The 27,571-nt window shown below is 40.7% G+C and overlaps 1 protein-coding gene across 1 annotated transcript; it reads left to right on the top strand.

Moving 5' to 3' along the window:
* The first annotated feature begins 1,712 nt into the window (after positions 1 to 1,712).
* On the top strand, positions 1,713 to 27,571 carry PLAC8 (placenta associated 8). Its single transcript, XM_045880862.3, has 5 exons — positions 1,713 to 1,779; positions 15,913 to 16,054; positions 18,133 to 18,257; positions 23,572 to 23,687; positions 27,301 to 27,571. Exons 2-4 carry the CDS (start codon positions 15,943 to 15,945, stop codon positions 23,674 to 23,676), a joined length of 342 nt encoding a protein of 113 aa, XP_045736818.1. The 5' UTR covers positions 1,713 to 1,779; positions 15,913 to 15,942; the 3' UTR covers positions 23,677 to 23,687; positions 27,301 to 27,571.

Below are 27,571 nucleotides of genomic sequence, written 5' to 3'. Positions count from 1 at the left end.
GTCAGACTATAGTTGGTATCTCAAGCATCTTTCAGTGGTATCGGTTTACATAAATGGAACATTAAAATGGGCCACATTGTCAATGACTCCTTAATGACTAGTAGGGTGAGTCTTATTTCTCTAATTTTAGAGGTAAGGAAACCAAAGCTCATGTTTCTGAACTGACTTTCAGAGGCCACATAGCTAACAAATTGCACGACTAGGATTTGATCTCATGTCAGCTCAGCTATAAATTATGACTTTTTTTTACTACGTCAAGTCCAAGTTGTTTATGCCATTTTTTTCATTTGTATGTTTTCTTTGGAAATACTTGTTCATAGTCTTGATTTCTGATTCATAATTTAAGCCTTTAAGAACTTCTCACCCACTCTGAGTTTTTTGAAATGGCAAGTATTTCCCACAAGAGCAAGGCTAATAATGTTTGACCGTACTGTGAGAAGGTGAGGGAGTATGTGGTGCAGATACCTGAGTACACAGATCAGAGTCCATTTCGACCAATTCCAGCTGCCGCCTGCTAGCCACTTATTAACATAGCTGTGACTCCGTTTCCTTGTCCGTCCAGTGGAGGTAATAGTCGTTCCTGCTGCGCAGAACTGTGGGGAGGATTCAGTAAGTTAACATACGCAAAGCAATGAAAACAGTGCCTAACACATAACATTTAATCAGTGTTAGAGAAAACAAAGAAAGACATCCAAAGAAGCAGACAAAAAGAGAGAGGAAAAGAGAAGTGTCTGATTACGTATGGAATGCTAGATAGCTTGTTTTCTCCCAAATACTACCTACAAACTCCCCAATATAAAGATGGCAATAAATATGCACTAAATCAAAGTTATTTACTGTGTTAAAGGGATAAAGAAAGTTTTGAAAATTGGTAAGCTCTGCCAGGCACGTAAAACCAAATTATATAATGAATCAAATCCTTTCCCCCCCCCAAAAGATATATGAATGTACTTAACATAGGAGAAGTGAACACACCTTTTTCTAGCAAGAAATATTTTCATTTTCTTTTTTTTTTTTAATTCTTTATTTAAATTCAATCTAGTTAACACACAGTGTATTACTAGTTTCAGGGGTAGGATTCAATGATTCATCAGTTGCATACAACACCCAGTGCTCACTACATCAAGTGCTCTCCTTACTGCCCATCACCCAGTTACCCCTTTCCTCTATCCACCTCCCCTCCAGCAACCCTCAGTTTGCTTCCTAGAATTAAGCTTCTCTTACGGTTTGCCTCCCTCTCTATTTTCATCCTTTTTTTTTTTTTAAGATTTTATTTATTTATTTGAGAGAGTGAGAGAGAGAAAGAGCACAAGAGGGGGGAGCGGGAGAGGGAGAAGCAGACTCCCTGTTGAGTCCCCTGGGACTCGATCCCGGGACTCCAGGATCATGACCTGAGCTGAAGTCAGTCGCTTAACCAACTGAGCCACCCAGGCGCCCTATTTTCATCCTATTTTATTTTCTTTTTCCTTCCCTTCCCCTATGTTCATCTGTTTTGTTTCTCAAATTCCACATATGAGTGAAATTATATGGTATTTGTCTTTCTCTGACTGGCTTATTTCGCTTAGCATAATACCCTCTAGTTCTATCTACGTCATTCAAGATAACTGGAACACACCTTGCTGCTAGAATTATACTGGCCAATAAAAACCTCTGAATTTGTTCTTTGTACTACGTCTGCAAAAGAAACACGTTTACTTCTGTTTTCACATATCTTTCTCTTTTAGTGAGATACTTTCCCAAGCCACTAAACACTTCCTGCTCAGAACCTATTTCTTAACTGTAAGTACTCTGAAATTAAGTGATTGTTTAAAAGCTTATCTTAGCACTGGGGGGGGGGGGGGCGCGGGGGGAAGAAAAGGTTTTTTGGGGGGTTTTTTCTTTTTTTTAAAGTGTTTGATTTCTTTATTTCCAGCTGAAAGACCAATGTTTTTTTACCTAATTGCTTTAAATTCAGTCAAATTCAACAAGAATGTGCCAAGCATGAGTTAGATGCCATGCTTTTCAAAGTAGTGTAGCCTTGAATCTTTATCAACTACTGTTTCCAGCAGAAAACACACATCAGGTATTATATTTACTAACTGGATCGTTAATTTCATTCCTTATATTAATACATATGCATGCTTACTTGTGCTGGTCTAATTTCTTTGTGCTTTGAAATAGGAAATGGGATTTTTGGATTTAGCTAATGAATCATGAGAATCTTTGAATTTTCAGTATGAAAGTAAGAAAACAGACTGGAATGTTACAAAATTAAATTCTGGTGCTTCATTTATATGCATAGAGGTGTTACCCTTCTCACCTATCATTATATTTTTACTTTTGATAGCTTAGGAGATGAGAGATCATGAAATGAAAATGTTTCAAATAAAGTGAAAAAAATCTGGGTGCCTGGCTGGCTCATTCGGTGGAGTGTGCGACTCTTGATCTCAGGGTTGTGAATTCCAACCTCATGTTGGGTGTAGAGATTACCTAAAAATAAAAATCTTTTTAAAAGAGTGAAAAAGGGGCGCCTGGGTGGCTCAGTTGGTTGGGCGACTGCCTTCGGCTCAGGTCATGATCCTGGAGTCCCTGGATCGAGTCCCGCATCGGGCTCCCTGCTCGGCGGGGAGTCTGCTTCTCCCTCTGACCCTCCCCCCTCTCATGTGCTCTCTCTCTCAAATAAATAAATAAAATATTTTTTAAAAAGTGAAAAAAATCAAAATTTAGCATCAGTAAACACTAGAAAGAAGAGGAAAATCTAAGTAATACATTTAGTACCTGGATTGATTAATAATAATATAATATAGTAATACATTAATGTAATACACTAATACTATCGGTTAATATTAATAAGAAGACAGGCTGTTCTTCTCAAGAGTGAGGTGTTCCAAGGCAGGGGAGACAGGTGTAAGGTTAGTTGTAACTAACACTAATTGGTGCAATTAGGATGTTTAAAATGTGAGCAGAATTCTGCAAGGTTTCCTAGCATTGAGGCCATTCCATGAAAGGAACCTTCTGGAGAAAGGAGTTGTAGTCTCTCTTCGAAACTGGTGCACCAAGATTCCCATTTCAGTTCCTCCTGTCTCCATTTTTTTTTTTCTTTTTCCTGAGTGGAATTTTCCATCACTCTCGGCTCCTGTGGGAACAAAGATGGCAGCAAACAAAACAGCTAGGTTGTCACTTAGTGATGGGCAGAGCCGCTGGCCTCAAGAGGGAACTACAGATACCCCCTTCGTCCCTACCAAATGTAACACAACGCTTTTACATGCATTGGCTGCCCAACAAATGTTTGCTGAATTAGACCAGATCTGTAGTTGTTTGTAACAGAAGAGAAATGACAAAGCCCAGGGCGTGGGTGACAAAGTGTGCCCTGCAAAGCCATTGGCACTGGGTTCTGCACGGGCAGCCAGCAAAGGAAGGAGCAGGGCTGGTTCAGCCTGTGCTCCTCAGGCAAGCTGGAGGCGCCAGCATGGGCTGTATCTGCCTGGAGAAAGGGTAGGATTGTTCTAATTCTCACCAAGCTGTGTCTACACGAAAGGGCGACCTTTCTCTTCTCGGCACAACAGCACCTTCTGGCTTCGGAGCAGCAGCTTGAGGGTGCTCGGGACAGATTCCTGCAGCCCAGCCCAGCCCACCTAAATAACCATTTTGGAGCATAGTGCCTGGGAATCTACCTCGTAAACAAGCTCTCCACGTGTTTTTTACGCTAAGTAAGCCTTGAGGACCACTGACGTTGGGAGACAGGCTTGTAGATCAGGTCTCCGAAATCCTTAGCGTCTCTACTGGACTTTGATTTCAGGGAAGTGGAGCTGCAGATGAGTGTATTTGCTTTTTCCTCTCGGTTTTATGACTATCGAGGAGGTATTTCCTGGAGTAAGAAATCTCATGTGGGAGTTTACAAAACCCTTTTCCAAGTAAGCTAAATTGGTCAGATGAAAGTGTAGGACCGTGGTTCCTTCCAGCGCTGCTCTTCTGGGCTGGGCTGGACAGAGCAACCTTCCCCGCTCCTGCAGGCAACCTTCATTAGAGATGAACTTCCTTCCAATAACAAGAGAAATCTCTTGGGGCCCGCACTCTCTGCTCAGCTATGCGTGCTAAAAGGTCCACGGAAGCACCTGGGTCCCCACAGTTTTCATATTGAAAAGAAGAAGTCAAAAGTAGTGAAAGAAACAGAAACCTAAAACTGACTGTTGGGCTGAAGACTGTTTAAGTCACTAAACTGAGAGAGTAAATTTCTGTACAAATGAAGCGGCCGTCAGTGTAGGGATATTTTGGATGAAGCTGCTTGCTACGGTATGAATATTCAGATTGGACTCCAAAGGCCCTCGGAGAATGCTCGGGTCTCCCGCCGCTCTCAGGGCTAACAGCAACCAGTTTGAATTCACAAGTACACATAGCATATACTGAGTGAAGACAGTCAGGGGAAGGAAAGGGCAATTCTATAACTGCAGACAAGTTTTTATTCTGAAATCTTTAAATTGTTCTTATATTTAAAATCATAGCGTAGACTTCTTGAAAGATAAGCAAACGGGCGCCTGGGTGGCCCTGTGAGTTAAACCGCCAACTCTTGATTTCGGCTCAGGTCATGATCTCAGGGTCTTGAGATGGAGCCCCCCATCCGGCTCTGCGCCGGGCATGGAGGCTGCTTAAGATTCTCTCTCACCCTCTCGCTCTGCCCCTCCCCGCACTCGCTCTCTCTCTAAAATAAATAAAGTCTTTAAAAATATATATTTCTTTTTAAAAAATGAAGAAAAATAAGCTAGTTCCATGAACATGTTTTTCCTCTGAGAGATATCGTGGAAATAATCTATTCATTTAGCTGGTATTTATTGAATGACAGTTGTGTGCTCAGCATCGGCTAGCCTGGAAAAAAAAATACAAGCAGCTAGAGGATAATCAGCATAACCCCTTTACAATTTTTTAAATCTCTGTGGACTTATTGTTTCCAAAATGGGTATTTCCTGTGTTGATAAAAAAAGAAATGTGTTGATTGTAATTGCTTAGACAATATACGAATGGCCTTTCATATTTTTTTTCTAATATTTGATCGTTAAAAGGAAATGCAAAAGAAAACGTGGAATTTCTTTTAGTATTTCCTGCAAAATGCCTCTTCTTCCCAGGCCCTAAATGTAGGAAGCTATCACCCAAAAATATGGCTTCTGTCGTTGGGATACAGGGGAAAACTGGGTCCTAGTACTCTGCTAGTCTAAAAGGGTCCTGTGAAGCAGGGCCATTGCTTCAATGGGCACTAGCGGGCGTCGGATGTACACCACCTCTGACCGGCGTCATGCATTGCTTCAGCAAGGTGGGAATAAGAGAACGCGGGCGCGGGAACGTTAGTGGGCACCCACTGTGTGCCAGGCCCTGTACCAAACTTTCGAGATACATCAGCGAAAATAGCCCACAGAATTCCCTGCCCTTGCGGAGCTTCCATTCCAGACTGGAGGCTTACTTTTCCCAAAGTCAAGCTAATTATTGCGAAAGGAGTGAGCACCAGAAAGGAAATAATCGAAATTTCTTTACTTCCTTTTTCATGAGATTGACAGAACGAATTTGTCCGGAGAGCTGCGGTTGCTGCCTATTAAGATAAAAACCGGGCGTGTGCACCAAAAGCAGAATCTAGGGCAATTCGCAGGCCCCGGGTCTGGTCCCGGCAGCGGACACAGCCGGGTACATAACCAGCGGTGGCGGGAGGGAGAACGCGGGTACCCGGTGGAAAACACCTTGAGCGCCCAGCTGCGGCGGGCAGTCACCATCCCTGGTGGCGAGGGGCGAGACCCCGTGAGAAGCCCACCCCGCCCTCCAGGCGGCAGAGCGGAAGCCCGCCTGCCCTCGAATCCGGGAAGGCGCCTCCGCCTTGGGCCGCGACCGCGAGCGGGTGGGCCGTCCGCCCTAAAAGGAAAATCAGAGGCTGGGCAGGGAGGGTTGGGCAGCGCGGTTCCGCCTGACACCGACCGGCTCCCTTCTCGGCCGCCGGAGCACAGCCAGCAGCAAGTTCACTGAATTCCATCAGCTCGAGATAGACACCTCCTCCCCACGGAGACACCCACAAACAAGGCACGCCCGGAATGAGCAGCCCCACTGACTCTGTGTGCACTTACCACAGCACTCCTTCACGTTGTTTTCTCTGACATCCACGATGCTTAGCCTCTCCTGTATTGTCAGACGGCAGTAAAAGGCCGTTTGGGTATATCTAAGAGAGCAAAAAGCAAAACTAAAAACTACTTAAATGTATCTTTATAAAAAGGCAGACCTAACAAGTTTAAAATGAGCTTCAACTACTCTGGATGCAGTTCATGGTATTTTATACAGAAAAGGAAAAAGAGAAATTCTTTAAGATAGTTCCTAAGAATAAGGGGGAAATTTTAAAATTTTTATAATGGCTATATTTACATTATGCACAGATTGTTTTTGTATTTTTCACTCTAAATCCTACGGGGCTCCCCTCTTCCCATATTCTTTTTTATGTTTTGTTTTGTTATTTTTTAATGATTTTGACTTGTGAAAAATGCTGCAAAAATAGCACACAGACAGATCATAACCAGTGTTGACCAGGATATGCAGGAGAGCCCTCACATGAAATGCAGCCGTTTTGGAAAACAGTTTGAAACGAGTCTTCAGAATGTTACACATGGCGTTGGTGGTACAGTGGTGAGCATCCTCCTTCCAACACGCTAAGCGTGGAGCTACCATTTTGATCCACAAACCCGACTTCTAGCTATATATCCAGGAGAAATGAAAATAAATGTCCACACAAAAACCTGTACACAAATAGTAACCAGAGCATTATTCGTTAATAACCAAAAAGGACAAACAACCTAAATGTCCATCAACTAATGAATGGATAAACACAAAATGGTATATCCACATAATGGAATATTATTCAGCAGTAAAAAAGTACTGATCCATACTAGAACATAGATGAACCTTGAAAACATTATGCTAACTGAAGGAAGTCAGTCACAAAAGACTCCACACAGTCTTCTGTATCCCCAGGGACATGTTTTAAGACCCCCAGTGGATGCCTGAAACTGCAAATAGTACCAAACCCTACATATGCTATGCTTTTTTCTTACACATACATACCTATCATAAAGTGTAATTTACAAATTAGGCATAGTAAGAGATGAACAACAACAATAATAAAATAGAGCAATTATGACAATATACTGTAATAAAAGTTATGTGAACATGGTCTCTCAAAATGTTATTATATCTACTCACCCTTCCTGAGATGATAAAGTGAGGCGAATGACATAGGCACTGTGACAGCTCTAGGCATAGACCAGTCTTGACCATACGTCAGACGGAAGATGCTCTGCTTCCAGAGCTCGGTTGACCATGGGTAGCTGAAGCCACAGATGAGGAGGACTACTGTATTGTATGTTTCCATTTATGTGAAATGTCTAGAAGAAGCAAACCAAGAGAGACAGATTAGAGACTGTTTGGAGCTGGGGGAGGCGAGAGGACGTGGGGAGTTACTGTTAATGGTTATGGGTATTTTTTAAGGGGTGTGTGATAAAAATCTTCTAAAATTAGAATATGGTGATGGCTGTGCAACTATGGATATACTAAAATTGCTCAAGTATATATTTTAAATGAGTGAATTTTACAGCCTGTAAAATATGTCTCAATAAAGCTACTTTTTTAAAGTACACAGTATCCCTGTGTACCCTTCACTCAGCTTTCCTGATTCTTCATGTAAATTACATGACCATAGTGTAAATATTGAAACCAGGAAATTAATGTTGATAAACTATTAACTAATTAACTGACAGATCTTATCCAGATTTTACTAGTTGTCCCACTAATGCCTCAGGGAAGAGAAGAGCAGTCCTTGGCCCTGGGGAGATGGACTGGTCTTGCCAGCACGGCGTCGGGGTGGCTACTTGCTGGCCTGGCACTTACACTGGGTCTTTTTTTTTTTTTCTTGTCTTTTTGGAGATATAATTGACATCTAATATTATATTAGTTTCAGGTGTACAACGTAATGATTTGAAATTTGTATATATTGTGAAATGTTCACCACAATAAGCCTAATGAACATATCACCACACGTTTCAAAGTTTTTTTGATGAGAACTTCTAAGATTTAGCTCAACAACTTCCAAATATACAATACAATAGTATTGACTATAATCACCATGCAGTGCAATACATCCCCAGCACTTATTTTGTAGATGAAAGTTTGTACCTTTTGATCACCTTCACCGATTTCTCCCACGCCCCACCCCTCATCTCTGCAACCACCAATCTGTTCTCCGTATCTGTGAGGTTGGTTTAGTTGGTTGGTTGGTTTTAGACCCCACAAACAAGGGAGATCATGCAGCATTTGTCTTCCTCTGTCTGACTTATTTCACTGAGCGCAGTACCCTCAAGGTCCATCCATGCTGTCGCTCACACTAGGTCCTGATGTTCTTCTCTTATACATAAAGAATTTCACAGAGCATCAACATCAGATAAAGCTAGTCTGTGACCATGATGGATCAAGATAAAAACACTCACACTCCATAATCATATTTGGACATATATTTGAACTTTAAACATTATCCAAGCCACAACATACCAAACAGCATCCTTTCCTGGCTAATATGAGTGATTCCTGTGGCAGCACCTCTTGCAGGATTAACCTTGCTCTCGTCAGTGCTCCCTGTAGAGAGGGTCTATTAATAGACCCAGTCATAGAACTGTATTCCACTTTCTGGGCCACCTCCATTTCCTTGATCCTCCTCCAAATCTACCCAACCGAAAAGTGTTTTCTAATACCCTGTCACTGAAATTCCCCGCAGTCCCCATGGTGTGCCTTCTCCCCTGCTATAATACATAATATACCTGAGTTGCTCAACTGTAGTTGTGTTCTTCATGGTCACTGATTGGAGAGCATTGACAGCTCCTTTTCTGTTCCAGGATTCAACTCAGGATCCCATATTGAATTTGGTCACCATGTCTCCTTAGTCTCCTTCCATCTTGAATATTTCCTCTGTTTTCATTCGTCTTTCATGATCCTGACACTCTTACTGGCCAGATATATTGTAGAATCCTCCTCCTTTTGTTTTGTCTGATACTTTCTTTTTTTTTTTTTTAAGACTTTATTTATTTGACAGAGAGAGAGACACAGCGAGAGAGGGAACACAAGCAGGGGAGTGGGAGAGGGAGAAGCAGGCTTCCCGCGGAGCAGGGAGCCCGATGCGGGGCTCGATCCCAGGACCCTGGGATCATGACCTGAGCCGAAGGCAGACGCTTAACGACTGAGCCATCCAGGTGCCCCTGTCTGATACTTTCTTATGAGTGGATTCTGAGTACGTATTTTTGGTAAAATAACACAGAAGTGATGTTGTGTCCTTCAGCGCATGACAATAAACAAACACATGAGCATCCATCTATAAGCCTTGCCTTCAACAAATATCACTGTGGTGGCGCCTGGGTGGCTCAGTCAGTTGAGTGTCCTACTCTTGATTTCTGCTCGGGTCATGATCTCAGGGTCGTAAGATCAAGCCCTTTGTCGGGCTCCATGATTGGCGTGGAGTCTGCTTGTGATTCTCACTGCCTCTGCCCCTCCCCCCTCAAAATATATCAATAAAATCTTAAAAAAAAAAACAATTATCACTGTGGTGTTTGCCAAATGGTGGTCTTGTAGCTCCATCATTCCTTGTACATTCATTAATGGGAATTCTCTCATAAAAAAGCACTATACCTGGGACGCCTGGGTGGCTCAGTTGGTTAAGCGTCTGCCTTCGGCTCAGGTCATGATCCCAGGGTCCTGGGATCGAGTCCCACATCGGGCTCCCTGCTCCGTGGGGAGCCTGCTTCTGCCTCTGCCTCTGCCTCTCTCTCTCTCTCTCATGAATAAATAAATAAAATCTTTAAAAAAAAAAAAAAGCACTATACCTTTCCCCTCATTTTAAAATTTGTTATTTTATTTACATCAGTATGGAATTATGGATAGTTACATTGGTTTATGAGTTATAACCCATTATTAACATTATTTTGTTGCTCAAATTGTCCTGGTTTGGCCACTGTGAGAACCATCAGATGGGCTCTGAAGTCCTGTCTCTAATCCACTGTTGAGCCGTTTTTGACCTTTTGGTCCTGAAACAAGAGGTTCCAGGCTTTTCTTGTACTTTCCCTGCCCCAGCCCTGGAATCAGCCATTTCGCCAATGAACTCTGGCTCCCTTTTATTGGAAAATGGCATTTCAAAACCAAAATTTGGGCACAAGGTATATTCAGTGATACTGGGCTTTTGTTGCTTCTAGGTCCTCTCAGTGGGTGGAGCTAGGAAATGTAATTATGTATACACACATATCTATCTGTGTGTGTGTGCGCGTAAATAATCATGAGTTTGTACCTCTGATTCCAATCCAACAGCACAGGATTCATATCAGCCCTCCTCCTTTCCTTATTTGTAATTTCTTTGTCTGACAGTAAAAAAACCTCAGTTCATTATCCACAATATATTTATTTGTTCAAGCCTAGCGTGTATATATATATAAAGAAGTTTCAGAATTGCTAACCCATACTCTTGTGAAAAACCAGTTTATAACTAAGGTATAATATTTGTTCTTTTTGTCTTTAGCCTTACATTACATAGTCAAAACACTGCTTTCTGAAGTTATTATGGTTAACTTTTTCTTCCTCACTCACTTCAGCGTGTTTCCAGTATTAATTGTAATACAATTAGGTTAATTTGTCACTGTTTATATTGCCTATGGGGTTCCTTCCACATTCCGGTTGACTTTAATTGTCCATTTGTGTGTTGACTTAATGTGTGACATATTAGCATGATTTAGAGGAAGAGCCATACAAAAAGGTACACTTGAGGTGTCAGCCCATCCCTACCATTCCATTTCCATTCTCCCATTCTTTTCACCCCATTTACTCTGAACATAACACATTTGTTCATTTCTGGTTTATTCTTTCTGTAATTCTTATTGTATATGTATGTTTTCTTATATCCCTTTATTTCTCACATAAAGGATATCAGACAGCACATACTCTTTTGTCCATGGCTTTTTTCACTTAGTATATCCTGGAAATCATTCTATATCAGTTTATAGAGATTTTCCTCATTTTTTTCTTTTGATAGCTGCATAATGCTCTGTTGTATGGATGTACTGTTAAAAAAAAATTCAACTGAGTAAAATTTAAAGATCTTACTGGCTTTATTCAATGATTATGAATCAGGCAGCACCCAATTTTCTAACAGATAGAAAGGAGCTCTAAGGAGCTGTACAGAATGAAAGACTTTTATAGACAGAAGGGAGCAGGAACAAGGCACTTATACTAGACAAAAAAGCAAATAAATGGTTATGGCAAGGGGGCGCCTGGGTGGCTCAGTTGGTTAAGCGACTGCCTTCGGCTCAGGTCACGATCCTGGAGTCCCTGGATCGAGTCCCTGGATCGAGTCCCGCATCGGGCTCCCTGCTCAGCAGGGAGTCTGCTTCTCCCTCTGACCCTCCTCCCTCTCATGCTCTCTGTCTCTCATTCTCTCTCTCTCAAATAAATAAAAATAAAATCTTTAAAAAAAATGGTTATGGCAAGGTCATTTTTCTTTAGAGGTTGGTAGGGGTCTATCTGGCAGATTACCTAACAAGTGCAGATTAGCAATTCCTGACTGACTGGTTTAAGATTCCATTTCTGGGAGGGCTGAAACTAAGTCTCGGTGTGGCCACATGGGGTTTAGCATAAGTGGCTCCATTTCAGGCCTGCTGTCTTGTTTCTAACAGTATCATAGTTTATTCAACCACTCTCCCATATATATGAATAACCTCAGGCATATATATTTTTTACATTGTTACAGTTATATCTTCAGGATAATTTCTAGAAGTGAGATTACTGGATCAAATGGTAAGTGCATATGTAGTTATCTTAGGTATTGTCAAAGTTCCTTCCAAAATGGTGTGTTGTCACCAGCAAAACTTGAGTGCCTGTTTCTTCAAAGCCTCGCCAAAAGAATGCATTGCATGCTTTTTAATTTTTGCCAATCTGACAGGTATTTACCTTGCATTTCTTTAACTTTGAGTGAATTTGACCATCTTTTTGATATATATCTTTTAAGGGTCATTTTTATGTCTTTTTTAGTGAATTATCTGTTCCTGCCTTTTTACTATTTTCTCAAACTTGGGGCTTTTAAATGTCTCTCATTTTAGAGTCTTCTTTAAATACTTAATGTAGGGGCACCTGAGTGGCTCAGTCGGTTGGGCAGCCAACTCCTGATTTCCACTCAGGTCATGATCCTGGGGTCCTCGGTTCAAGCCCCACACCAGGCTCCCTGCTCATCTGGGAGTTGGCTTGAGGATTCTTTTTCTCTCCCTCTGCCCCTCCCACTGCTCATGTACTCTCTCTATATATATGTAAAATAAATAAATAAGCTTTTTAAAAAATTAAATAAATAAATAATAGCAAATTTTGTACTCTGAGATACTTATAATCATTTTATTAAAACTTTAAAAATGTGTGGTGTTTGCATACTATACCCACTAATGGGAAGGGAAATACCTAGAGCTACTTTCTTTTTTTTTTTTTTTAAGATTTTGTTTATTTATTTGACAGAGAGATAGCACAAGTAGGCAGAGCGGCAGGCAGAGCGGCAGGCAGAGGGCAAGGGAGAAGCAGACTCCCCGCTGAGCAAGGAGCCTGACACCGGGCTCGATTCCAGGACTCTGGGATCATGACCTGAGCCGAAGGCAGACGCTTAACCAACTGAGCCACCCAGGCGCCCCCTAGAGCTACTTTCTGATAGTGATGGTGTTCAACAGAAACAGAACATTTTTAAGCTTTTCCTGCTTTCTAAAAAAAAAAATTTAAACTAGTTTGTCCTCATCCAAAATAACTGAACATTTATTTCATGAGACTGTTTGCCAAGATTCAGGGGACCATCTGTGAGTGTGGACCTGGATGATTTATAATTAGCTATGGTGAAGTCTGGGCAGATTTAGACATGTTTGAAACATTCCTGCATGATACACTTTCAGTTGTGCAGAGAAATATCGAAGACATTACCCTGCTTTTAAAACTATTCCTGGTCTCCTATACTGTGCTCTCTTCTTGTTCAAAGGAACTAGCAAACTGGCTAAGTGTTAACTAAGTCATGAGATCTGTAAAGAAACAAGCTTATTCGAGAAATAGAAAAGTGTAAAATGATATGGAACAACTGAGGTACTTTGCCTGTTTTTGGACCTGCTCTCTCTATGCAGAAAATCATATAAAAAAGGCAAATAGTATGACAATGCCTGAGGACCTCAAGGCACTGTATTTTCAACTTTAGCATGTGTGTATGTGTGTGTGCTTTTCAAAACATGTCCTGAATTCTGAAGTGGAAATGTATTACATCCCAGTGCCCAGCACACTGTAAGAAAATCAAGCGTATTTTAAGCACTTAATTCAATGAGGCAATACCTTTATGAGCGTAACATTGAGCTTGTTGCTAAAAGAATAAATATGAGAAGAGGGTTCCAGGTCTCAAGGAGACCCAACAAACCAGTGGCAATGCCACACTGTACTAAGTGCTGTGATGGAGTGGGAGTCCAAAGCTAAGAGACAAAGGGAGGAGATGGGGCTGTGGAATGAGCCTGAAGAGGATTTGAATTCCACAATTCGCTTAAACTCCGAGTGTCCATTTCTTTATCAACTCAATAAAGATAATAGTTTCTACTTTGCTGGGCTATTGTAAGATTAAGTGGACAATGTGAGTCTAGCACAATGTCTGACATAGAGTAGAATCTCAGTGACTATTAGCTGATATTATTGCCAACAAATGTATATGGAATTCATCATATTTCCTTACTACACTTTTGTACGTGATAGCCACTCTCCCTTATATTTATCTGATTCTTTATTGTTCATTAAACTCATCCCCAGACTATATCTCATTTAATACTCTCAATAGGGCATCTGGGTGGCTCAGTCGGTTAAGCGTGTGCCTTCGGCTCAGGTCGTGATCCCAGGGTCCTGGGATCGAGCCCCGAGTCAGACTCCCTGCTCAGCGGGGAGTCTGCTTCTCCCTCTCCCTCTGCCTGCTTGTGCTTCTCTCTCTCTGTCAAATAAATAAAATCTTAAAAACAAAAAAAAACCACTCTCAAAAAACATGTGAGGTGGTTAGGTCAGAAACCACTTTCATGTTACAGACTAATAAATGGAAACTTAAATGACTGGACTGGTAAGTGACTAGTCCAAGATCACAGAGTTTAAGAAATCAGGATTTGAGCAAAGATACTCTCACTCCAAATCTAATCCACATTCTATGACCCCACCTTGCCTCTCCTGATAGAAATTAGGGTTAACCTCACAAAACGGACTTCATAATACACTTTGCTGAGACATACTATCAGGACTTGCCCCAAAATATGTCAAAGGGCCTCCAAGCCAGCACTGAGAGGAGGACACGGGCCCCAGGTAAATTTGAAGTGAAGAACTTGGATACAAAAAGATTGGAGAGGACTACTGTGATATTGTGGTTTATAATAAGAAATATATGTATGGTTTTCATCCCTGTTCATGGCACAGAACTTCTAAAATCTTTGGAATCTCTTAACTGTAGATAAGAGCGATAAAGGTGTTCTTTTATTTATACCAAGCCCCTCTCAACTACCGAGGAGTTTATCCTAAAGAAGTGATTTTTGGAAAGCCCTTGAGGATGGGGCTGGTTGCCAGGGGAACCAACCTTGTGATTAGAGGGTTGGAACTTTCAACCCCACCTCCCAGACTTCCAGGGAGGCCAGAGGAGGGCTGAAGATTGACTTCAGTTGCCAATGGCCAATGGTTTCATCAATGATGCCTAATGCAATAAAGCCCCAAAAGAATAGGGTTCAGGGAGATTTTGGGTTAGGGAGCCAGCAGGGTGGCAACCCCAAATTCCACATGTTCTGAACTTATGTATCTCATCATCTGTTCATTTGAATCCTTTGATTTCCTTTGTAAAATAGCAATAACCTAGTAAGTAAACTGTTAAACTGTTTTCTGGAGTTCTGTGAGTCACTCTAATTAATTGAAGGAGGGGTCATGGGAACCTTCAGTCTATAGCTGGTAAGTCAGAAGCACAGATGACAACCTGGGCTTCTAACTGCCGTCCACAGTGGAGAAGTAGGAGCAATCTCATGGGACTGAGCCCTTAACCTGTGGGATCTGAAGCTATCTCCTGTAGACAAGGGTCAGAATTGAGTCGGATTGTAGGACACTCCAGCTGTTATTGCAGAATTGCTTGGTGTGGGAAATACTACCACATATTTGGTGGGCAGTAGTGAAGTAGACTATTTTGTGGGTAAACAGAAAACAGAGGAGGTTTGTTTTTGTTTTACAACTGCTCATCAGAAATAAATCCAAAACAAAAGGGAACCTATAAAAGGAGCAAGAGGGGAAAGGTGTGTGTGTGCACAAAAGCTCAGGATGGTGCAATTTTAAAGAAGCCTGTTTTCTGCAATTCACTACTGCTGACAACTATAACAAGTTGGTCATTGGTTCCCCTGTCTTGTGTGGATACTAGGTACCTGTCTAAAAACAGTACCAATAACCCGGTTTTGCCCCCTTACTCCAAGAGAAGCCATTGTTCCATTGACCAGTTCAGTGAATTCCCTCCCCCAGGAGCCTCTGTCTTAGGAGGAGTAGAGATAAAAATTACGTTCTTCAAAGATCAGCAAGCAGGGGCACCTGGGTGGCTCAGATGGTTGGGCGGCTGCCTTTGGCTCAGGTCATGACTTCCGGGTCCTAGGATCGAGCCCCTGCGTCGGGCTCTGCTCAATGGGGAGTTTGCTTCTCCCTCTCCCTCTTCCTCTCTCCTCCACTCCTGCTCTGTCTCTCAAATGAAAAAATAAAATCTAAAAAGAAAGATCAGCAAGCCACTTAATCTAAATTGTCCCACTTGCCTGTGAAGCAAAATGCCTCAAAACAGGTTTTCACGAGCAACCTGGAGTCTACTTACACCAACTTTTTCCTTTTCAGACCACGGCCATTCAAGACCCTACATCGAAAATGCAAGCTCAGTCACCGGTGGTCATTGTGACTCAGCCTGGATGTGGTCCCGTGGCCCAAACCTCCAACTGGCAGACAGGCATGTGTGACTGCTTCAGCGACTTTGGAGTCTGTAAGTGCTGGGAAATGCCCCCGTAATTGCCATGGAGGAGAAGCACCAAAGGCCAAAGCTTTCCCTCATTCCTTCCTTATGGTGTAGTAAAGGTTCCCAGTCTATTACAGGGCACCTGGCATGTCAGGCAATGAATGGCAAGTGAAGAAAAAAGGCTTGTGCTGATTATAGCTAATTTTTCTCCAGCACATCAATCAATAGTCTTACTCCTAAGATAAGTCCTGGAATTAAGATGATAGTAACGAAGCTGATGATTCTCACAACCAATGGGTCTGGCCTAATGATTATAAATAGACCATACATTAAAATAAAAGAGACATTTCCATTGATTTAAAAAAAGAAAAAGAAAAAAGACTGTTCTTACATATGTAAACTCATTACTTTAGAGTTACATTGTGCCCGGCACACAAGACATAGTATTCATCCATGGTTTCAACGGGAGCTCAGCAAAGAACTATTTAAATTTATACATTTAGGTTTTTATGTAGTTGAGAATAAAGAATTCTAAAGGCAGTCAGCTTCTCATCAGGAAAAGAATCTCTAACTCTGCTTTGCTTCCTTTATGTGAGATCTCTCCAAATAAAGTTGGGGAAAGTAAGTTCAGGGATGGGATGGGGGGTGTCAGAGAGGACCAAGGAGCTTCGTGCTCAACACCAAACAAGAAACAAACTTGCCTAGAAAAAAATTTGCTTTGAGGTTTATTTGCCTGTCTCAAGTCCATGTGTTCTGAGACAAGGAAAGAAAATACATTAACCTTTAACTTACCAGTGAAATTGAAATTTGAAATCAAGTTGATCCCTGAGCAACATAGGTTTGAACTGTACTGGTCCACTTATATGCAGATTTTTTTTTATCAGTCCAGCACTATAAAAGTATTTTCTCTTCCTTATGCTTTTCTTAACATTTTCTTTTCTCTAGCTTACTTTATTGTGAGAATACAGTATATGATACATATAACATACAAAACATGGATTAATAAACTGTTTATGTTATCCATAAGGCTTCCGGTCAATGGTAAGCTACTAGTACTTAAGTTGGGGGGGAATCAAAAGTTACACACAGATTTTTTGATTGCGCAGGTGGTCGGTGAGCCCAAACCCCCACATTGTCCAAAGGTCAACTGTACATTAAAAAGCACAGAGAGAAAAAATTACCTAGAAAATGGAACGATGGGTTTGTTCATTGGCTCTCATTGTCTTACTGGATAACCTGGGGTGATGATTTACACATCTCAAGACATTAGTTCAACATCTGCAAATCTTAGTAATACTAAGACTGACTACATTACTAAAATCCTCTAAAGATGAATAGTTTAATCCTCCAGCCCTTTGCATTGTCACTCAAATAAGTGAATTACAAGTTTTAATATAAGCTTAATTCCTTCATGGCAGGACTCCTTAATTGCAGCCCTGACCAAATCATTCTCCCTTCTTAAAATATTTCAGTGGTTCCTCATGACTTTCATGACCAACTCCACGCACTCATTCGTCATCCAGTCCCCAACCTGCCTCACCCTCCAGCTTTACCCCCATCCAATCTAGCCACACTGAATGAACACCAGCCATTGCCAAGACATGCCAAGTGATCTCAGAGACGCTCGGCTCCCTTTTGTCTGCCTGCCAAATTCTACTCATCTGTCAATATTCCGCTCAAGCAGCATATCCTTCCCAGAGCTTTTTGAGGCCTCATTTCTGTGGGTGACCTCTTGACATCTTGAGGAGATTTCCATTGGAGAATTTTTCATTTTATTATCTGACTGCCCTCCTAGACAGAGGCAACCAGTTCTGGGGACAATCTCTGGAACATGGCTAGGTCTCAGTGAGGCATTCAATAGATGAAGGAAGGCAGGGCTACAAAAAGGATGCATACTTGCCAAGGTGTGGTGATTCCTGAAATGACCGGGTGGGGAGAAGGGAGAAGCTGATGTAATGCTGAGCAAAAGCATTGCGGATGGCCTTGGCAGCAGGATGTGTGGCAAAGGCCCCATGATTGGGACTGCTGTTTGTGAAAGCAAACTAGCTTCCAAAGGTGACAGGAACAGAGTGGAGTAACTCGTGCCTCTGGCTTCATGTGTCCAGGTCTCTGTGGCACATTTTGTTTCATGTGCCTTGCATGTCAAGTTGCAGCTGACATGAATGAATGCTGTCTCTGTGGGACATCCGTTGCAATGAGGACCCTCTACCGGACCCGATATGGCATCCCTGTGAGTCTCTTACCAAACTGTATCAGTCAAACATGCCCCCACTTTCAAAATCATCGTTTTAAACCTGCAAACCATTTGATGGTGTCCATCACCTGAATTTGATTGGTAGGTCTTTCCTAGCACGTGCAATTTTGTATTCGGTTGCTGTAGCAATAGGTCCCCCTGGTTATGTGACCTCCTTCTAGGTTTCTGTCAAAGACCTTCGAACATAGGCAACTCTCATATTTGCACTGTGTATCATACAATGTGCGGGGACTATTCAGAATCTAGTATGCCCCAAGTACATGACAGAGGACACCTCACTGAATCCTCACACCCTCCCTGGAAAGTGAGTAGGTCCACATTGTACAGATGAGGACTTTAAAGTTTTAAGGGGTGGAGTAACTCGCCCAAAAACACGCACTAGAAGTAGAAGTTGTCAATATTCAACCCTGTCTTTCCATGAACGCACGTTCCGATACGTCACAAGCTGCACTTCATGTGACAGGAGCTTGCGTCCGTCAGGACTCACCAGGGAAACACAACCAAAAAGAGATATAGATGACACAGACATAGGTAAATATAGACCCATCTGAAGAGAGACGTTAAAGAATAGGTTCATGTGATTGTGAGCGTTGGCAAGTCCGAAAATGCAGAGTAGGCTGGCAGGCTGGGAAGAGTTGCCACTCGGGTCTGAAGGCAGCCTGCCAGCAGAATCTCTTCTTGCTCTGGGGAGGTCAGTCTTTTCCTAGTAAGACCTTCAACGGACTGGATGAAACCTACCCACATTACAGAGGATAATCTACTTCGCTCAGCATCCACTGATTTAAATGTTACTCTCATCTAAAAAGTCTTCAAAGAAACATCTAGAATATATGGGTACCATGGCCTAGCCAAGTTGGCACGTAAAATTAAGCACCACAGGGAACAAATAAATAGGCAGAATATATTAGGAGCTTATTTTATTCCACTGAAATTATTTTATTTTTTCATTTAAAGATATTTCTTAGTTCTTTAATTACAAAAATAATACATGCTATATACCTAATTTTATGACAAATTCAAACACAGAATTATGGAAAGTAAAAAATGAAAATCTAACCCCTTTATACACAATTCCACTACTCAGCTATAAACTCTATTAATAATTTGGTATGCACTCTTTCAGGTTTTTTCTATGCCTATAAGGTATACAGATATAGATTAGATGGAGCTCTAGCTATGGATGTAGACATATGGGGCTTGAGGTTTGCAGGGCTCTTTTGATTTGTGTTTATCTTTTAAAATGGGGTCATACTATACTGCAACTTGTTTTTTTTTTCCACGTGACATTTGGTAGACCCCTTTTGTGTCTGTAATACAGATCCTTTTTAATGTGTTCATAGTATTCCACCATACAGATAATTTACTTAATCACTTCCTTACTGATGAAAGGTTAAATAGTATTGTAGATTAAATCGTTGTTAGGACATAAAATTCTGTATATGCACTGGTACTTTTGTACAATAGTGCCCGAGATTAGAGTGAGAGATCACAGTGTATGCACATTCAAAATTTGAAAGATACCGTCAAATACCCCTCCAAAAGGATTATATCAATTTATAATCCATTAACACTATATGTGTGTCCCATATTGGGTAATATTTTTTATGTTGACAATCAGAGAGGGAAAATGATACTTGATTGTTGTTTTAGTTTAAGTTTTATTAGTTAAGATCAAACAACTTTTTAAAACTATTTTGTCCCTGGGGCGCCTGGGTGGCTCAGTCAGTTAAGTGGCTGCCTGCGGCTCGGGTCATGATCTCAGAGTCCTGGGATCGAGTCCTGCATCGGGCTCCCTGCTCAGCGGGAAGCCTGCTTCTCCCTCTCCCTCTGCCTGCCACTCCCTCTGCTTGTGCTCTCTCTCTCTCTGGCAAATAAATAAAATCTTTAAAAAAAACAAACAAACTATTTTGTCCCTTTGCATGGCTTCTATAAATTATCCGTACATATCCTTTGTTCATTGTTTTACTGGGTTGTTTGCCTTTTCTTATTGATTTGTGGGAGCTCTTTATTTAATTGTGCTATATTGGGACACCTGGTTGACTCATTTGGTTAAGCGTCTGCCTTTGGTTCAGGTCATGATCCCAGGGTCCTGGGATTGAGTCCCGCATCAGGCTCCCTGCTCCGCGGGAAGCCTGCTTCTCCCTCTGCCTGTCGCTCCCCCTGCTTGTGTTCTTGCTCTCTCTCTTTCTCTGACAAATAAATAAATAAAATCTTTTAAAAAATAAAAAAAAAATTGTGGCTATATTGTTTAACACGAAAGTTATCAAGTTTTTTAAAGGTTTAGTCCATAATCAGTTTTTCTAAATGCTTTTCAGGTATTTGAAAAATGAATAACAGTCTGAAAGTAAAACTTTACTTGGTTTTAACAAAATTTAAAAGATTGGAGGGCAGAGGAAGAAATAAGGCATTCTAAAGACCTTATTTTGTATGACATTGACAAATATAATTTTTTCTATTTTTAAAAAAACCTTATTGATATACAATTGACTTACAATAAGCTCTATATATTTAAAGTGTATAATTTGATAAGTTTATATACCCGGGATATATACCCATGAAACTATCCTCACAGTCAAGGTAGTGAACATATTAATCTCCTCCAAAAGTTACTCACACCTGTTTGTAATTCTTCCCTCTTTCCCCTCCTTACTTCCCCAACTAATGTTTCCTGTCACTATAGTTTGCATTTTCTGCAGTTTTATAGAATAGAACTGTCTAGTCTGTACTCCTTTATCTAGCTTCTTTTAATCAGTATAATTATTGTGAGATCCATCCAAGTTGTTAAGTGTTCTTAACACAATAAATTCAGGGAAAAAGAAAATATTTAGATGGCAAATAAGCACATAAAAAGATGTTCAACATCATTAGTCATCATTAGAGAAATGCAAATGAAAACCGCAATAAGATACCACTATTCAACTATGGGAATGGCTAAAATTAATCAGACTAAACCACACCAAGTGTTGCCAGATATGGAGGAACCGAAACTCTCATGCAATGCTGGTGGGAATGTAAAATGCAGTTTCTTAAAAAGTTAAATGCATCTACCATTTGACCCAGCCATTCTACTCCTAGATATTTGCCCAAAGAAATATATATCCATACCAAGACTTGTATCAAATGTTCAGAGCGGTTTTGCTTGTAACAGCCCCAAACTAAAAACAATCCAGATATCCGCCAGCTGGTTAATGGATAAACGAAGTGTGATATATCTATAAAATGGAATACTACCCAGTAATAAAAAGGAATGAATTACTGATACACACAAAAACCCGGATGAATCTCAAGATGAATAGAATTTTAAATTGTGGGTGAAAAATGAAGGGTCCTCACTAATTGGATAAAAATTTGTTGTGGGACATCTCTAGGGAATAAAAGCAATCAGGAAAGACCTATGCAACAAGAAGAAGAGAAGAAGTTTTAAACAAAAAAAAAAAGCAGGGGGGTTGTATGGGGATGCCTGGGTGGCTCAGTTGGTTAAGCGGCTGCCTTCGGCTCAGGTCATGATCTCAGGGTCCCGGGATCGAGCCCCGCATCAGGCTCCCAGCTCAGCGGGAAGCCTGCTTCTCCCTCTCCCTCTGCCTGCCACTCCTCCTGCTTGAGCTCTCTCTCTCTCAAATAAATAAAATAAAATAATCAGTGAATACCAAACATAAAACAATTTGGCTATCTCATGAGTGAGAGCAATTTAGATTTCTCTGATGTGCCAAAATGTCTTTACCCTTTATTCTCTCTTCCAGTGTGTCTGTGTTAAGTCTTAGGGAGTCTGATCTCTTAGAAGATAGGTGAAGAACTGCCCCCATCTACCCCCGTCCTCTCCTAGGACCCCAAAGCCCACCCCAGGGTCCTCTGTTAAATTCACCTGCCTGCTGTATCCTGGGGCAAAGCCACAGCTTGGCAATGCGGGGCTGGCCCGGCTGCTCAGGCAGTCTTCAGTGAACCTCCTGCCTTCCATTCCCCAGCCTGTTCGTCCTCCTTTCTGAGTTCCAGGTTTTTGAGTTCGGGATTAATCAAATGCCCTGCCCATGACCCTGTTAGAGGTTTCTGCATCCCTAGCTCTGTTCTACTTTCTCCATCAGTGTAATCCCGTCTGCTCCCAATTTCCAAAAAACTGCTCAAAATTCCTGGCCCACTAAATGACCCCATTCCTGTTTTCTAGTATAGCTTTAATTTATTTACCAAAGCTCTGCAAGCACATAGCTCAATTTTAGATGATCTAATTATTGTTAAGAAGGGTAGCAGTCCACAAACTTCTCTCTCCTACCACCTTCTCCCCAGAGCTCTGTAGGTATTTTCCTCCATATCTCCAAATCATAGACTTGGATTGCTACTTTTTGAGTTTTCCATTTGGGGCATTGTCTATAGAACTCCCACTATAAATGATGAGAATTTAGTTCTGTTTTGTTCTCCTTCCCCACCACAAACATGCACCCTCTCCCCACCCTACTTCTTCCAAAAAGGTATATGTAATTTGGGTTAAATCCATATTTGGTACTTACATTATGAGACCTATGTGCTCTTCCGAGTTGAGTCATGTAGTGAACTATGATTGCTTTTCCCACTAAACTTTGTTTTTCCTGTATACAAATACAAAACTTTGTATTTCTTGGTCTTAATAATTCTTGGTGTTTTAATTAGTAATTTTCCACTTTCTTATGAGTCGTTTTCCACTTACTTTAACCCCCAAACTCTCCCAGTTTTCTAAGTCTCTTTCTAACGTATTCAACATATCAGACATTCTACCATTTTTATCTTCTCAATGAAATCACTCCCTGACCTACAACTACCCTTGGAACTAATTGCTCTTCATTTGTGGTGCTTAACTCTCTTGCCCTGGGATCTCCTTCACCATTACCCTGGAGATGCCATTAGCTTCTCTCTTGTGTTAGGCTCCTGTTTCGTATATTCCACATCTTCCTCTTTCTTGGTTTCCTCCCTCATTGCGGGTGGAGATATCCTCTAATAGCTTCCTGAGATAGGGTAGGGGTGTGGAAGAAAAGAATTTTGAAGTTTTACTTTCTGAAACTCTCTGTTTTTCCCTCATACTGACAGTTTTGTTGATTGGTATCTTCTATATTCAATATTACAAAGTATAGGAAAACACTTAATGTCATAAAAAGAGGAGTTATATGGAAAAATCAATTAACATTTTCCTAAATGTATCCATCCAAACTCTGAATTCAACAGATCAGTTCCTTCTGCTTGTCTTCAAAATGTCTTAAAAATCCGTAAGTCTTAATTTCCAAACAGGTGGATTTTAAATTTCTATTTCCTTTGTATTTTCAAACAGGGATCCATCTGCGATGACTATATGGTGACGCTTTGCTGTCCTCACTGTTCTCTTTGCCAAATCAAGAGAGACATCAACAGAAGGAGAGCCATGCGTACTTTCTAAAAAAACTAATGGTAGGTCCCAGAATCTGGGTTTTGTTTGAAACACAATAAGGGCTTTGTAAATTACGCATTATTTTGAGTAATAATTTAAAATAACAATTCCTTAAGTCTCTCAAATGTTATCTTAATATAAAGATTGATTTTGGTTTCTTCTTATGAAGAAGATAGCTGCATTACGTTGCTTGGGCCGCCATAACAATTTACCATAGCCTGGGTGGCTTACACAATAAGAATTTATTTCTCACAGTTATGAAGGCTGGGAAGGTCAAGATCAAAGTGTGGGCCAATTCAGTTCCTGTGAGGGCTCTCCTTCCTAGATTACAGATGGCTACCTTTTCACTGTGTCTTCAAATGGTGGAGAGAGAGTAAACTCGGGTCTCTCTTCTTATGAAGACAGTAATCCCATAGTGGGGGGCTCATCTTCATGACCTTATTTCAAACCTAATTATATCCCAAAGGCTCTTCCTCCTTATACCCTCACAGTGGGGGTTAGGGTTTCAACATATGAGTTTTGCAGGGGGCACAGACATTCAGTCTACAACAATTAGCTTTATAATTTGAAACCATATTTTAGTAAATAAAGGGATGGTGACTTTTCTAGACTTCTCAGAATTCTCTTTATCCATTAATGAGGCACTTACCACTTATAAAATGTCAGGGTGTGGTGAGATACAAAAGAAGTAGAAAACATGCTCCCTACTAAGACAATCAAATCGACAAAAGAAATTGGCAAATAACTATAAAGTAGTAGAGCAAATGAAAATGACATGTTATGTAATATTTGAATTGATTGCAGCATAAAGCGTCTCAAGAATGAGGGAAGATTATACAGGAAAATCCTATTGAAAAAAGTGAACTCTGAAAGTGGTGGATATAGAATATTTGGAAATGTTATATAGAATCTGAACTTCTGAAAATCAATCAAATCATTTCCAACTAATTTTTCCAGTATTCTCAGAATTAGCTATCAAGTAGAAATAAACATGATTTTGTCAGTCTCCTATAGAATTTATCCTGAGTGTGGGAAGGAAGCATTAATTTTTCCATTCTTTGTAATATGCCACTTCCTTTTTCAAGTGAATGAGAACCCTGCATAGGTTAACAAGTATAATTTGTGGAGGATATATTTTAAAATGTCATTTATTTAGCAAATAATGTATCAAGTACCCAGTCCTATGCAGGACAATGCTAGGTGCTGTGGGGAACAAAAATAAATAAGCTGGTCCTCTTGTCGTTAGAGACTTTATACTCTAAAAGAGAAGATTAGGCAGCCTTTAAATAAAATGTCGGGTTGACTAATGCCTTTAGACCAAGTGCTATTTTATGCTCAGAGGAAGAACAGATCATATTCTGTGAGATGTGTAAATGAAAGTTTCTTGAAAGAAGTGGTTTTTTCCTCTAAAGAGGAAGTGACTATCAAGGTCACAACAGGAAATAGATGGCACTCAAATTGTAATAATACAAAGATTTAATGAAGACCACTCACAAAACAGGCGTGGGTGGGAGGTCTAGGGAAATGACAGGGAGGGTCCCAGAGCAACCTAGACTAGCAACAGTTGAACTGTTAACCACCTCTGGGCCTCAGGGAGGGGAGGAGGGAGCAGTTACCAGAATCCCAAAGGAGTGAGCTCTGAGAAGGAGAAGGCTGCCCCCAAAGGACCGGTAACTTCTCACTAGAAGGACAGGAGCAGCCTGGGGCAACCTCACAGGAAGTAGGCAAGAGGAAAAGTACCCTGATATCACTTTCCCAAGTCCTTCTAGGCTTCCCACTGTTTGAACCCACTGGTTGGCAGCGGGCAGGAAAGTGTTGCTGTAGTCTATAGGTCAGCCTCCCAGGACACACAGCAGGGCAAACAAGGATGGAAATGGATCAGATAGGGCAAACATAAGATCTCGGACACGAGATGTGACTTTAATTAATAGAAATGGATATTGCTTCTAATCGGCAAGAACATTAGTGAAACTATAGAAGCAGAAAAAAGGAAAAACATCTTTACGAGCTTAGGTCCTTCCAACTTGGCAGGAACATATAAGTAGGAAAATAATGAGAAGAGAAAGACTTTAAAAGTGAGTTGGGGCCATGGCATGCAATATAATGAAATTAGGCTAATGATTTGGCCTTCTATTTGGCAAGCAGTGGGGAGTTATTGTAGGCTTTATGTAAGGGAGTAACATAAATAGAGCTATACTTTAGAAGAATTAATCTGAGAGTGGTATATAGCACAGATTGGACAGGATGAAGTCAGAAGCAAAGATGAAGAGTTAAACCAGTTCAGCCCTGTTTATTTAAATAAATACATGAGACAAGTTGGATAAAATACATATCCACACATACATAATGAATCCTGACATCTGAACTTATTTTTTTTTTAATCTCAGAGAAATTATCTTACTGAATGTTTGAATTGGTTTTAAGTAAAATACCTTGGTGATCCTGACTCTGGTGCATCACCTTGAACACGACATTATTCATCAACGGTGAAACTTTAGATATACAAATACCTGAAGTGGGAGAATCAAGAGACAAAGATCAAAGAATAACATGATTTATGTTAAAAATAGGTTGAGGTGCACCTGGGTGGCTCAGTCAGTTAAGCATCTGACTTCAGCTCAGTCAGTTAAGCATCTGACTTCAGCTCAGGTCATGATCTCAGGGTCCTGGGATCCAGCCTGGTGTTGGACTTCCCCTCCCTCAGTGGGGAGTCTGCTTGTCTCTTTCTCTTGGGCCCTCCCCATGCTGGTGCTCTCTCTGTCTCTCTCTCAAATAAATAAATTTTAAAAAATAAACAGGTTGAAAGAAAGGGACATAGGAACCAGCAGAAAAAGCTCCAAATTGTAAACACTGGAACACTTGGAGCAACAAAGTAATTTTAGATTATAAATGGAATTTTTAGAAAAGATTATAACCAAAATAAAATATCTGTGAGTCCATACTTATATAAATACATGATTAAACAAACAAATAAACACATGGAAGAGAAGAGACAAATCTTCCAGAAGTACAGAAGAATTCCAAAAAATGTATGCATGTATTCCTCCCTCAAGGAGACGGAGCATAACTGACCACCCCTTAAGAGTGGGTTTGTACAGTGACGTCCTTTCCAAGAGTATAGTATGAAAAGGGGAGAAAAAGAGTAAATCTTTATAGTGGAGAAACCTGACAAGACAATTTCAGCCAGGTGACCAAAGGGAACCTCATCAGTTGTAGGTATTCTGCAAAACCTGACCAGTAGTCGTCAAAACTGTCAAGGTCATCACAAACATGGAAAGTCTGAGAAACAATCACAGTGTAGAGGAACCTATGGAAACTTGATGACTAAATGTAATGTGTTATCCTGGATGGGACCCCGGAACGGAAAAAAGACATTAGGTAAAAACTGAGAAATCGAACTAAAGTATATGCTTTGATTAATAATATGATGTATCAACATTGGTTCATTGGTTGTAACAAACCTACCTTAGTAAGATGTTAACTGAGGGAAATTGGTGCAGGGTATATGGGAACTCTCTGTACTATCTTTGCAATTTTTCTGTAAACCTACAATGATTCTAAAATTTAAAGTTTATTGAAAATAAAAACATAGATTAAGAAAATTCAAAACTCTTCTTTGTGTGTCCCTCATAGGTGAAAAGCTCTTATTGAAGCAACTAAAGTTAGCAGACACCCTTCAGCTTGAGTCCTCCTCTGCGTTTTGCAACTGAAATATGATGGATCTGTTTAAGCACAATCGATGGGGTAAAAAAAAAATGGAATTTTGATGTATTTTAAATGAATGTTTTCCCTTAGTTTTGCTAAATGGTCCAGCTTAGTTTCTCCTTGCTTTCATATTATTAAATTTTCTAGCTTATTAATTTTGTGTTACATTTGGCATGTAAACAAAATAAAAGATTTTACT

The sequence above is a fragment of the Mirounga angustirostris genome, unplaced genomic scaffold (genome assembly GCF_029215605.1).
Source record: "Mirounga angustirostris isolate CCGP_5_RB_7025 unplaced genomic scaffold, mMirAng1.0.hap1 SCAF_2, whole genome shotgun sequence".
NCBI lineage: Eukaryota > Metazoa > Chordata > Mammalia > Carnivora > Phocidae > Mirounga > Mirounga angustirostris.
The sequence above is the reverse complement of the archived record's forward strand: the minus strand, read 5'-3'. Positions and strand labels throughout refer to the sequence as shown.